Genomic DNA, 15092 nt, shown 5'->3' with positions numbered 1-15092 from the left:
CATCATTATTGCTAAATATAACCTTAGAAAATAATCAAGAATCTCGTACTTTTCATTACTCATTTTAAACATGTTCATATTTAAATGTTGTACATATTATTTTCATTCATAAATAGCATCAAATTATATTAGATTTATATTCAGATAATCTCGTTTCACATTCATAAATATCATCAACCATGTTAGGTACGTGTTCAGATAGTTTTCATTTTCAGAACAAATAATAAGTATCAGTTCATGCAATAACTCATACATAACATTAAGATATCGTTAGAATCACAGTGAGAAACACAATCAACACATATCTCAATAAATGTGAAACTTTGAATTTCTTACAATTTCACCGAAACCATGATTACTACCATTTTTCATTTTGATTGTAAATTGTCATTTTCATTACCGATATCATTGGGGGTTTATAGGGATCTCCGCTACATGCGGATATACAAAATATTTTTTTTACAGTTTATCTGTCGTCCTCATACCCCGTCCGGTAATAGGTGCCATAATTATAGACTGTTTTAATATCTCGTACCGTATGAGTGTAATTAAATCAACTCCTAACCTCATATGTTATGAGATTTCTCAACTCTGTACTATTGATGACACATCCACGATAGGTTCATTCTATATACCAAGTCCGTATACTCTCTCTCATGATAACTAATAAATTGTTTCTTATTCAAATGCTATTTCTATTTCATACTCTAAATTCAGAAACTCAAATATTTTTTAAATCTTATTTTTTAAAAAGAAAAATTCACATCCAACTACATATATATGTGCATAATATACTACATATATACAATTATAGAGTCGCTCTCATGCAGTCTATATTTATATGCAAATTTTTCATATATATATATATTTACAAATGTACATACATATATATGTGTATATATGAACACAAATACATGAACCCTACATATATATTTTTATATAAGACGCACACACATACCTAATGTATACATATATATAACTACACTAACGCGCATATGTGTATATATATATACAACATATATATTTATCTACAAATACACACACATATGTATACGGACATGCATAAATAAACGTTGTACATATATATAAAATGCGTACACATATGCCGTATATATATATTTATATATACTGTATATATGCATATCTATAACTACACGTACATTTATATATATATATAGATACATAAATAAATATACATACACAAATACAAAACGGGGGATCGGTGGTCGACACTACGCCAATCTTACCTCTAAACGTCCGACGAGTGACGACGTTGGTGGCGCTCTTTTTTGTGCGCCAACGCCGCTCCTTTCTGTGCGCCAACGCCGCTCTCTTCGTCTTCTTCTTCTTCTTATTCCTCTTTTTTTATTCTCCGCCCCTCTCTTCTGCCCCTTACGGTTTTTTGTTATTTTTTTGGTTGTTACAGACAATACATGGTATTTAATATTTCTTTTATCATAAACCATTTTTATTTTCTAAAATTAAAAAGAAGACGTAGAAAAAATTTGTATGTCATCAACATTCAATCAGGTAACGCCATGCAACTTCTACACATAGTGTAACGTCTCAAACTTAATTTCAGAGGCGTTACGACGACCCTGACTGCATACCTGATATAACATATATTATTCTATAACCAAATTCTATAAACATCATATAATCCGATATATAATAAATATATAAATCTAATCATAATCTGATATATAATAAATATATAAATCTAATCATTTAATGTTTAAAGTTTCTCCATCATACCTCTATTAATACTGTAGATCACAATTACACAGTTCTCATTTCAAAATAATCTAATCTTCATTAATTATATAAGTATTCTGGTTTACTACCCATACTTCCCATCCAGTCTCCTCTACACGTTAAACTCGAAAGAGTGCAACTCTGATCCAATTTTCTGTGCTACATCATCCGTAAATAATAGGTAATGAGCATATACAAGTTCAGTAAAATAAATTCAAAATATAAATATATCATGAAAATCCAGTTAAATGCCTACATTAATGTCTCACTTCCTATACCCTTACGCACTTACCACCACTATAATCACAACCCTCCCTGAAAGAAAATCATTAACTCTTACCACATAAGGTCACCATTATATACCACAATAATAGTACATGACATAACTGTCCACTCAGACCATAAATCAGCTACACACCCACACCATTACTCTTTAGGAAACCCCTTACCATCACAAATATCGGTGACCCAACTCATCTCCATTTCCGTCAATCATCGACTCTAAATCGGCCACACACTCACACCGTTACCCTTTAGGTTATCCCTATCCATCACCAATATCAGTGACCCAACCTATTCTCGTTTTCGCCAACCCTCGACCCTAAACCGACCACATACTCACACCGTTACTCTTCCAGTAACCCCCAGTCGTTAATATCGGCGATTCCCCCTTATTCCATCACCAAGATCCATCGACAGCCAACATCGGTATTCCCACACTAGAAAAATACAACGACTATAATTATACAATCTCTACAATCACAATCAGTCATCATACATACATGCATATACAACAAACACATAAAATATTTCATATAGGCATACATATTCAATCCGCACACAAAGTAGTTCATTTTCACATCCACACACACATGTACAATCGACAGAGTCCATACAATTTTCACATATTCGTTATTCATGTCCTATAACATACACACACACACACACACATTGTTATTGCATATTTCCATCACTCCCTCCCCTTTCACTTCACACCACTATTTTCCCCTATTTAGTAACACACACACTGTTTGTAACATCCATCCCACACTTCATGTTTTCATTATACTCTCCTATATATCTCTCACTCTCATCTCTCATAATCGTCCCTCTCAGGGCACTCCAGCCACCACAAGCCCCGTTCCATACTCCATTCCCAGCCTAACTTCGACACCTCTAGTTTCCTCTCTCTTTAATGATTGTCAAGCACTATTCTACATATATTCATACACTTCCTTGCCTAATCCCTATATTTTCTGAATTTATTTCTCTCTGGTGATATTCTGGCGCATATACATTTACTGACATAGACGTGTATATATTTTTTCCAGTCTCATTTTTGCTCCTCCCTCCCGCTTGAGTTCCTCACCATTTCACCTACCATACCTCCTCCTCTCAGTTTCCTTCCTCACCAACTCTTCTAAGATTTCACGGCTCCTGGCTCCCTATCTTCTCTGTTGGCCCACTCTCTCTCTCTTCTAGGGTTCATTACACAAGTACTCATCACATTGTAGGATTTAACTACAAATTTCTATTTTCAATGTTTAAAATTTATAATACCTCTTGTCTCCATCGACGTCAACACAACAACGATCATCTCAATCACCTTACCATTTCGAGAGTCACTTCATCTCTTTTTCTCAGTCTAGCTTCCTCCCATTTTCTTTCTACTAACCTCATCCTCAAAACCCTTATTGTGTTACAGATAAGAAGAAGGAAAGGGAGATTGTTCGTGCAAGGCCTGCAGTTTGGGCTCGGGTGAGTCCTTTTTTTTTATTTATTAGGTGGAAGACGACATTGGGCTTGCCGTGTATTACACATAACGTTGACTAATAATTGGTTAACAGAAACTAACTATCAGTATTTATTTAGAAAAATTTTAATTGTTAAAAGCTTGAACGAAACAAAAAAAAAAACGTAATAAAATAAAAAGATTATAATAGTAGATAAATTATTTTACTATTTACGCAATAATAAAATATATGTTAATCAATTTTTAAATTAAATATCAAATTCGAGATTGACTAATTTAATTTAATATTTTAATATACACTGGTTTAACTCCATTTCAATTTATTAACTGAATTCAGTTTGAAATTTTTTGCCAATTTTTTAAATTAAATCCTAGTTGAATTTCAATCAAATTAAATTCAAACATGTTGTAATTAATACATACATTTTAAAGGATAAATTACTAAATTAATTTTTAAATTTTGGTACTAGTTATTATTTAGTATTTAATATCTTTTATTATAATTTAATATTTAACATTTTTATTTATTTAAAACATCTTTTTTTTTAATTTTTTTCAATTGTTTCGATTTTTTAAAAATAACTCAAAATAATTACTTTAATTAATTCATTGAATTTATACCAATAAATTAATATTTTAGTTTAGTAATTTCGATTTTATTTATTCATGATTTCAAGTTCCATACACGGGTCAGTGGATCACCGAATTATGACCCATCTACCCGGTCGAACCCAACGCCGAAACGCACCGTGTGACATGTCCACCCAGATCTGATCGCGAAGAGGGGAGAACTGAAGTAGACATTTCATTTTCAATTTCACATCCAGAAATCCCCAATTTCTCTCTCCACGTTCTTGTGAAGCCGAAACCCTAAATTTTTCCAACATGAATTTCTTCAAATCCGTCTTTGCAGATGAACCAGAACTGCCCAAGACGGATTCCGATTCCGATTCTTCCCAAATGGGGGAAGAACCAGAAAATCCAGAGCCGGATTCGTCTCCTAATCAACCAAATGCGAACCCCGAGACTAAACCTAGTACTGATATAGCCGGTGCTTGGAGCTTCGGGAGTCTGATAAAAACCCTTGCAACTAAGTCCGAATCGGTGATCGACACTTACCGTCGTGATCTCCAAGAGTTCGGCACAGGTCTGAAGAAGGAGATCGAAGTGGCGCAGGGGTCGCTCGAGACCGTGACACACGCCATTGATGAGTTTGGAAGCACCGTGCTAAAAGGAACCGCGCAGATCATCTCCCAAGGTAAGGACGCAATCCTAGCCGCTGATAACGAATCCGATTCATCCGACACCAATAGCAGTAAGAATCATGGTGCTCATCGGAGTTTGAGCTCGAAACGATACAGCCGATTCGAATCTCAGATTAGCGCAATTCAAGGTGATGCGAATACGTACTGCGAGGAACCGGAGGATGTGGAAGAATACAGAAAGTGGAAGTTAGGGTTTGTTCTAGATGAGAAGAGAGAGGAAATGAAGAGATTGTTGGAGGAGAATGGGTCCATGGAGAGTGTATACAATAAGGTTGTTCCTAATACTGTCGATCAGGAGACCTTCTGGTCTAGGTATTTCTATAAAGTGCACAAGCTTAAGCAAGCTGAGGATGTGAGGGCTAATCTTGTGAAGAGAGCGATTTCGAGGGAAGAGGAGGAGGAGTTAAGTTGGGATGTTGATGATGATGAGATGGAGGACAGCATTAGTTCAGGTTCCAAGATGTGGTCGAAGGAGAATGAAATAGTGGGTAACAAAGATTCCGTGGAAATTGTTGAATCCCAAGTTGGAAACTCTGTAGTTGTCAGCGAAGTTAACAACGGGGCATCCAAGGTTGAGAAAGATTCACCATCGGGCAATAGAGTCTCTGAGCAAATAGTTAAAGAGGAGATTTTGGTTAAAGAATCAGGGCATGAAAGGTCTGGTGTTGCAGATGAAAACGTGCATTCTGAGAGTAATCCTGGGTTGGTTAAGGAAGATTTCGATTTGAAATCTGGTGAGAAATCGGAAGGGAAGGCTGCTGCTTCTGCAACTACCGCGGGGGAATCAAGTAATAAAAGCAGTGAAAATTCAGTTATAGCCAGCCAGGCTTCTGTAGCTGATGAAGAAGACATGGGATGGGATGAGATTGAGGATCTGAGTAGTATTGATGAGAAGAAAGTGACCCACAGTGGAAGCCCTAATCGTGCTGAACTGCGGAAGCGGCTGAGTGCTGCAGAGGAAGATGAAGACTTGAGTTGGGATATTGATGATGATGATGATGATGAGCCGGCTAAAGCTTGATCTGAACTTTGATTGTCAAGTTTAAATCTTTTTCATTTCACTGCATTGTACTCTTTTTTTTTTTTTTTCCTTTCTAAACTTCGTCCATATTGGATATTTATTATGAAGTTTAAGAAACATAGAAATTTGGGAGCTTTTTTTTTTTTTTTTTCTTCTTTTTAACCCTTTTGATTTGGTTTTGACTGCAAATATGTTTCATTATTATGTACTTGTAAGTGTTAATAGCTCAAAGTTTGAGCAACTGTAATAATATTCCTCTTTTTCGTTCCTATTTGTGTGTCCTTATGGATTTTGAAACCTATAGCTTAAGAAATAATTTTTCATTTGATTTTCCTGTGTGATTTGCTTGTGCTTGCGGCTGCAATGTGTGTGTGTACATATATAGGAGGAGAAATTTTGGAACCTATGGCTTAAGAATCGATAATTTACCACTCGAAGAAGCATTCTTTTGGTTACTTCTGACTTCATGCATAGTGAAGCTTTCGAAATTCTCTATACTGATCCAGCTTGTGTATTTCATTTCTAAAAGAACTTCTAGATTATTGACCCTTCTGTTAGAGGCCGCAGACAAAAATGTCCTTCTCATTTTTATCCCCGAATTTATGTTCATCAAGAAATCTTAGAGTGAGAAAAGTAGGAAATTGTACAGGAACAAATGGAAGAGGCAAAAAACAAAAAGGTACCATCAATGAAATTGAAGAAAGAGAGATTAATTAAATAACTTGATACAAAATTATCTCTATTGTTTGGAAGCCTCAGATTTAAAGCTCAACTAACGCTAATGCCTTATCATGGTTGGCATCGAAGATGTATACTCCAAGAACTCTAGAACCGAAAACTTACTAAACTCACAAAGAGACATAGAGAAAAGAAAAATGAAAATGAAAGAGAACAAACTAACCCTTTACTAAGTCACAAAGACAGAAAAAAAAAAAAAAAAAAAAATTGAAAGTGAAAAGGAAGACCTCTAGCGGCAGTTGGGCCTTTGTTTGTACATTTAGGCAGCTTCCTTGAGTGAGAAGTCAAAGTAACATGAGCAATATCTATGTTGATTCAATTTTTCGCTTTTGGCCCAGCACTACCTGAGAGGCTAAATTCAAATACTCACTAACCTCCAATGCTGATACCTGCCTCAGATGTGGACTCTGCCACATGTGTTTTGCTTGATGAAGGTAATGCAAGAAGACGTCCTCTTTGCGCACGAGGTGGAAGATGTTTGGTAGGCTTCCTCGAAGCGACTGTCCATGGCAAGAAGACTCCGGTGCCAGCTCCACCCCGATCGAGACTTTTAGGGTTCAGCATCACAGGACGAACTGGAGTCAACATGACCACAGGGGCACGAAGGATTCCCCATTTGGACATCCCATTCATGGACTCGTAGCCATTGAGAGCTCCATTTGGCATTGGATAGGGGCTTGGGACGGCTGGTTGCCACAAAGTCATGGCATCAGCCTGGGGAGTAGTTGGTGGAGCCTGGTGTTGGATAGACTCAGGACGAACTCGGAAGAATGTGATACTGACCCTTTTGCTTGGAGATGGGCACATTACATGTCTTGCCATGTCAGCACTGTTTCCCCTCATTACTAACAGAGACCTACAAGATTGTGATTCAGGTGACTTAGTTTTATCATGACAAACAGATGAAACACATGGTGTTAAGGATGGAGATATGGATATCCAACACTGAATAATATTCAGATCTGCAAAATAAAATTGCAGTAACTTTAAGCATACCCCTTTTTAAGTGAAAGCATGAGTGGTCCCTTGTAGTTTCCATCACCATCACTTACAAGAATGCGCCCATAAGCCATGCTTGATTCGGAAAGTAGGAGAGTAGAGATAGGCTGGTCCAAATGAGGTGGTTTTAGGAAAGGTTGTGAATATTCATCCTGCAAACAATACATGCACCATTGTCACTTTCTTCCATAGCTTCTTTATTTGTATGGAACTGAACGTTAAGAGATTCGCGCCTAAAATGCCAATCAAATGATATTGAATAACCTTAAATCTATTATATAGTTACTCAATAATAAAGAAATGAACTCGATGATGTACCCAAAAAAAAAAAAAATTACCTCATCAAAGAAGTGAATGATACAACCATTTGGTTTTTTATATTCAGGTATTAATTGCCACTGCACTAAGTGATCAATGACACTTTCGAGAAGAGGTGGAATTGGCTCGAGATTATTACCTGCAAACAAGAATAATCTATTACAATATTACCTTGAAACCGGCAATATAATACGCATATTAACAAGCATACATACAGGATAAAGGGCGAAAAACCAAACTAGAATTAAGATGCAGAAGTCTACTTACTTGATTGGTTGTCACCAGAGGGTTCATCTTTTATGTGACCAAAAATTGGAACCCCAAATTGGATCAATTCAATCCTGTTTCCCTTGACCTGCTTGTTGAACAAAATATAGGTCTCACCTGCAATATGAGAAAAGTAAACTTGAATTCGTGAATAAAAAGTTCAACAAGGTCTCAATGACCTTCATTTATTTTTGAGAGGAGTTATTCCATAAACTTTAATTTACATAAACATAATTATTATAATAAAAAAATAAAATAGTTATAAACAAATATTGGAAAGTTATGAATTCTTCACTCTATAAAATTATACTATAAAAATAGAATTAGAATATGAATAAGAAAACATTATATCCATATATGTATATGATTTTAACCTGAAATGTACATATAAAGCAAAATAATCCTAAAGCTGAAAATACAGATTAATGGCCCCAGGTGGACCTCCTACTTTCAGAGGTTTATTATTCCATATTCACTAACTTATTAAATTGTGTTTCTAGGTTACTTCGACCGGACTTTAAAAAATATTGAGCTGTTAGTGATAAATTTCTTATTTACAATCAATTAATACATATTAAGAAAGTAAAAGATATGACGTTGTTAGTTTATAATAAATTGTAAATAAGGAAGTTAATCAAAACTATGAAATAAATAAAAGAGATTATGAGAACAAAGTTCTAAAGTAGAAAAATTACCTAAAAGTTCTCCGTTCTGGCCGGCAACCCGAATTTCATTCACAAAATCAGTCAATTTAAATATTTCATATTCTGTAAATATGTCTTCATACAATTTTAGTCCTTTCACAACATTCACCTGCCAATTGTAATTACTTAACAATCAGTAATAATCAACTGCACTTTTTATTTTCACAATATATATTATTAACTGAATACATATTCTGTATTAAAAAATAATAAAAAAATATTCTAAATTAAATTGTAAAGAAAAGAACTTGCCATATGTCCTCTCACTTGTTCTTTAGCTGAAAAACCTTTTGTCAACTTGATTTGAGAATTTCGTGAACTACAATCTTTATGGTCTGAGCATATTTCAATACTTTCAATAGAATGTTGCAATTCCTGAGATCCTATAAATCCAATAAAATATTGAAATATGAAATCATATGATAATTAATCACATAAGCATATATAATAGAGCAACTTATGCAAGTAATATCAATTTATTCTTTTTCTTATTTCTACATAACAAAATTCTAAAAAATAATTTAAAGTTTATTTTTTTACTATTAAAATACTATTTTTTGTCTCCCTTTCCAAAAGAAATATATATATAAATTAAGAATTAATGATTTCGTAACACAATATTTAAAATGAGATTGAGATATAGATGTAAATTTAAAGAATATATATAAGATAAATGTATCATATCGTATAAATCACATGAATTAGATTCATTTAAGAGTCATATTTTTATCAAAATTTGAAACATAGAAAACCAAAAAATTATTCACTCCAAACATATTATAAGTCAGTCCATGGTCTTCTATTTTATGAAAGAAAAAGAGAAAAACAAGAACTATAGTTTCATGTTTATGGTATGATGTTTCATTTGTTTAGTAAGCAAGAACAATAATTTTGTAAAAAAAAAAATTTATTGTCATGAAATAAAAAAGATAATTTTGATTAAAAGTTTATGCTAATTAATAACTGCATAACTGATTATTGAATCGCAGCCTGATTACCATGTCAGCGACCATAATGTTGACATGGTTGGGAAGGTTAGCAGGCTGTCTAGTAGGTGGAGGTAGAGTCAGGAGAAAGGCAACTCAGGTTCATTTATCAGGGTGGTTACTTACTGGATTGAGCAATCTTCTTATAGGTTATTGGGGTTGTTGTTGTTGGGTATGAACTTAGGCAATGCATTGGTGTCTTGCCGAAATGAAGTCTTTGGCCAACTAGGCATGTTCTAACACCTTGGTATACGAGCTAGGTCTCAGCATCACAACCCAATCATAGATATTAGCATAGAACCTTCAATATGTGCAACCCTACTCCTAGATTTAACAATTCTAATTGATATAATAGTATAAAAGAACTATATAAGGTACAACTCTTTCAATATAATATACTAAGACTTTATTTAAGATGATGTAATTCTATCAATTCATTTTATATTCACGTTTATTTTTATATCAAAATTTTTTTTCCAACTCTTGGAAAGGTGGAAAAATTATTAAACACTCTCAAACCATAAATAATTTGGAACACTGTCATTTAGTATTTTTTAAAAAAAAAATTCATAAAAAACTGATGTAATTTTATAACAATTTATGCAGCCTAAATGATAATTTCACAGGGCTGCACTCCCATAACCCAAACAAAAATCTCTCCAGAACAGGAAGCGTTGCAGCCTTCACAAAACAGCTGTCACCTTGCACGATGTACCATGTGGAACCAGAAACGGACACCTCATCTGAGTGAAAATCATCGTAACAGGACAGTAGTGTACTTTTATCCCCCGTCAGAACTAGTTAATCTACCTATCCAAACACCAGCTTTCGTTTCTCCTAATTCCAATTCTCTACCTTCTTTCATTGAACCGCTCGCCTCAGCTACAGATCCCGTACTGGACCCGCCAAATCCGGTCCGGTCAAACGAGTCGACTCACCATTTGTCAAAATCTATTATCTCGGGATCGGCACCCAAATTGTCAACACACTAGACCCAGCAACCCGGACCAGATGAAACACTAACGTCAATAATGCATACCATGACATCATCTTAAGATCAGACGGTTTTTACGAAAAGCCGCCTGAAATAAAATCATTGCGCACATCCCTAGGCGATCACGCCAACGTATTTGCTAGTCCCGAAACTAACTATGACACCGGATGCAGACAATCCTGACCCTGACCTCGAGGTTCTCAAACCCTTCTTAAACCTACGGAAAGTAATAACCGCAACTTGGTATTTTATCAGCTTTATTTTACTGCTATTAATTTTCCTTGTTCGCTACAGAAAACAAAACAGAGATAAAAAAAAATTTGGAAATTTTCAGAATTTTCTCTCAGAGAATCTAATCTGTCAACGCTGAACAGATCAAAAGCAACATTATCATCACCAAACAACAAATTTGAGTTCAGAGCAAGAAATTCTCGATCGGTAGCTGAAATCTCGAATACAAAGGAGAAAAGCACGGTTTCTGTTTGTTTAATGTGAGAAAATGATGAAAATAACAGAATTTTCTCACAGTTTTTCAAAAGCACCAAAAACAAAAAAGAAACAAAACTCTGAAAAGAAGCTGATGAGTGCTCTTCCTTATTTCCTCTACGGAAGTGGAACACCGTAGAATTTCAGGAGCACCTTCCTTTTTGCCTCACTTTTTTTCTCAAAAACCAAAGAAAAGATTATTTCAATCATTATTTTGAAAAAAAAAAAAAACAATGCTTTGTCCTTTTGTCATTGATTGAGCTCCTTATCACGGAGAATTGGATGGCCAAATTAATCATATATTAAAATTGCGAAGACCTTGAATCCAAAAAAAAAGGGATTGTCAAGGCCGAAGAAACAAAACTGAGGAATCGTATTCGAATTAAGAGGTTTGATGGTCCTCTCAATGCTTTTCCGGCGGATTTGGAGTCACCAAAATTCAATGAAATTTGGATTCACATTCAGTCAAATCAAACACCAGACACGAACATCAGGTATTCAAAAACAAGAAAACGATAATCTCTCAATAAATCACAGATATAATTTCGGTTAGAGATTCCAAAACGGGAAAAAAAAAAAAGAACAAAAAGAGAAAGAGTTATCACTGGACTTACCTGAATCAGTAATATCACTAGCTGGAGAATCATCCTCGACTTCTTCTCCAACACCATTTCCGTCATCTCCCGACGACTTCTCCGCGAATTTCTCCTCTTCAACATCCATACAAGCTTTCGTCTCCTCGTGACAGCTCTCTTTCTTCGTCTTGATTTCCTCGAGCTCCTCCGTCTTTCTTGCGGCCACCTTCCGCAGCTCAGCCGCCACGTCAGCAATGGAGTGATACTTCTGCATCTGGAGGATAGGAATCCAGTTGAGCCTCCTGCGATGGATCGCCGCGAACACCGGCTCGTACTCTGGACTCGCTCCACCCGCCACATAAGCCAGGTGCCCGCACAGAGCGTCAATAATGGCGTTGGCCGCCGCGAACTCCCCGCGGAACCAGGCGATGATCGCGTCTTTGGCGAACGCGTCTTTCACCTCCGTTTCCATCTCCGGCTCCTGCATCGGTACCGCCTTCGGAGCCGCCTTATCGGCCGGCGATGCTGCCCCTGCCGCCATCGGCATCTATCGAATTCAAAAGCTCTCCACAGACTACTAATGTTGCTCTTTTCCCCGGCTTCAACTCTCGCTACTTTGACTGATACTCAGAGATATCTGGTCGTATATGATCACTTTCCGGCCGGACTTTCGGTGAATCTATCAGGAGTTTTCGCAAGAGAGAGAGAGAGAGAGAGAGAAGGGAAGATGGTGAAAGCGAAGGGCTGGGTTGCAGATGAAACGGAGGGGCTTCGCTGGGGGGTTGGAGATCCTATATATATGTGGTGGCGTCGTCCGTACTTATGGGGACCCACAGGAGCGGATGATGTGGCAGCTCCGGCGAGCTGATGATGTGGCAGAACAGCCATGGTGTGTTTTTTTTACCATTTATTTTCTTTTTCATATTTTTAATTTTTGAAAAATAGAAAGTTGGTTGGGTTGGTAAAAGAAGGGAAGGAACGGTTTGGAGCAAAAGAGAGTAGGTCAGTTGAGACCTAAAATTACGAAACAGGGCTTTGGAAAATATGCATATTATATATATATATATATGTACAGGTTAGGTTTTGAGATGGTTGCATTTTGACACGTGGAAATTGGGAATTTTTTTTTTTAATTTTGTAGTGAATTTTCTAATGCGGGCTAATAGACAAATCTAAACAATCTCAATCTAGCTTTTATTAAAACCTTATTATTATTATAAAAAGTAATATAATATTAACTATAAATTTTTTTAAAATATATGGTATATATATATTCATCAATTAGATTATACAAAGACATCAAATATAACACAATATAGAATAATTTTTAAATAAAAACATACATATATAAATATAATACTACTCGAATTTATAATTTTTTTATAAAAAAATAAACATACATAACATAATTAAGTTAAATATTAATTAATTTTCTAATTTAAAATTTAGTATAGTTCAAATAATCAATTTAAAATAAATTCAAATATAAATATAATCATATATTTTATAAAAATATTATATTTTATATTTTTTATATATATATCGAGGGTAGTAATGTAAATTTGCATGGCACTTTTAATTTGCTAGCTAGTTTTCCTTTTTTTTTAAAAATGGAAATAAATAAGAAGTTATAGTTGTCAATTACCGTGTTATAAATCCAAACCTACATGTTAGTTTATTTGCAAATTAAGACAAAAAAAATGTAAATATTAATTAAATAGATATTAAGTTTTTGTGATTATTTCACCTTTTATATTTTATATTTCTTTAGTATATTCTTAATTATTTTCTAAATCTTCATTATTTAAAATATTTAATTTTTAATTGAATATAATTAAATGAATCTACTAATATGTTAAATTTCATTAATGACAAAATTATATTCCCTCTTATAAAACCTAAAAAATTAAGTTAAATATTAAATTTATTTAAAATTTGAATATTATTCGGTACATATTTATATCTTATAAAATTTTAAAATTGCGAGTTATTTATGATTTTAAATTAAATTTTAAAAAAAGGGTACAATGAATTTTCATCAAAACGATGATACATTGCAAGATTCATGTATATAATATTGTTTACCAAATATATGAGTATATATATATATATGTATAAATATTTGGGTGTGTGTAAATTGTTACTATTATTTGGGCTTATTTTGATTATGATATTTAATTTTGAAATATTTAGATTTTATTTTTATTTTAGTAAATTTTTTTTTTTTTTTAAAAGAGGGGTATTATTGTCAAATAGTCAAAAATTATATGGCATATGTGGTGGGACCCGCATTCCAGCATAAGTGGAAGGTTCGTTTGGAAGTGTGTGGGGTTCCTTGAATAGTTCGAACGTTTGGATCTCCTACAGTTCTTTTCCTCCACGGTTGGCCTAAAACACAAGGGACGAAAGGGGTGTGGGACCCACCACAAAACCTTTTTGGGGGAACAAAAAAGGTTTTTGTTTGGATACGGGGTTGGGTCTGTCCTTGGCTTTGGTCTGGGTTGGTGTTTGGTTGTGGCCATCGAACCGCACTGCTCACATGCGGGGGATACCTTTCCCCCACTACCAAACACAGAAGACAAAAAGTTCCCCGCCGCTAAACATTGAAGCCATCTCGGCTCGGCTCATTTATTATTATTTTTCTTATTTAATTTTTAAATTTTTTTTTTGTTTACTAATTAATTATTTCACTTAAAGAAATAATATTTTAATTAAATTAATTCCCAAAAAAGTATTTTATTATTTTTATTTTAAAAAAATATATATTGTTGTAACTTTAAGGAAAAAATGATTTCTAAATATACAAAATAAAGGGTGTATTAAATTATTATTATTATTTAAAAAAAAAAAAGAGGTTTGCTGTCTTATTCCATAATTTAAGCACAAAGGTAATAAAGTTTTCTTAATCATTTCCCACCTTTGCATATATTTTTGCATGGTTTTGTACTTTTCACCTTATTTTAATCTATCTTAAAAGGAAAGCTTGTAGATCACTACTCTTTTTACACACACACACACACACATATATATATATATATATATTCTTTAGGAGTTTGTATTGGATGATGAAAATCATGTACATATATATATATATATCTTTTAATACTTGATTAAAAAGATTGTATTGTAAAAAAACCATCTTATGAAACTTGGGAGTTTCAAATATAGCACCAAATGCTTGCTAATGTAGAGTGATAAAAAGGAATAAGTTCTATATCTTGTGTTAAAAAA

At 34.2% G+C, this 15092-nt stretch overlaps 2 protein-coding genes across 2 annotated transcripts; one reads left to right on the top strand and one right to left on the bottom strand.

Moving 5' to 3' along the window:
* Positions 1-4278: 4278 nt before the first annotated feature.
* LOC110809758 (BSD domain-containing protein) lies at positions 4279-6063 on the top strand. The gene has a single exon (XM_022035679.2). It carries the CDS (start codon positions 4394-4396, stop codon positions 5792-5794), a length of 1401 nt encoding a protein of 466 aa, XP_021891371.1. The 5' UTR covers positions 4279-4393; the 3' UTR covers positions 5795-6063.
* A 420-nt stretch (positions 6064-6483) lies between these two features.
* LOC110809754 (oxidoreductase, 2OG-Fe(II) oxygenase family protein) lies at positions 6484-12645 on the bottom strand. Its single transcript, XM_022035666.2, has 7 exons — positions 11901-12645; positions 9073-9203; positions 8812-8929; positions 8117-8233; positions 7870-7988; positions 7529-7683; positions 6484-7388 (listed from the first exon to the last, which is right to left on the bottom strand). The coding sequence occupies exons 1-7, from the start codon at positions 12406-12408 to the stop codon at positions 6902-6904; spliced, it is 1635 nt and encodes a 544-aa protein (XP_021891358.1). The 5' UTR covers positions 12409-12645; the 3' UTR covers positions 6484-6901.
* Between the last annotated feature and the right edge of the window lie 2447 nt (positions 12646-15092).

Source organism: Carica papaya, chromosome 5 (genome assembly GCF_054855325.1).
Source record: "Carica papaya isolate Zhongbai chromosome 5, ASM5485532v1, whole genome shotgun sequence".
In the NCBI taxonomy this organism is placed as follows: Eukaryota; Viridiplantae; Streptophyta; class Magnoliopsida; order Brassicales; family Caricaceae; genus Carica; species Carica papaya.
Note: the sequence above shows the minus strand (reverse complement) of the source record. Positions and strands in the feature narration are given on the sequence as shown.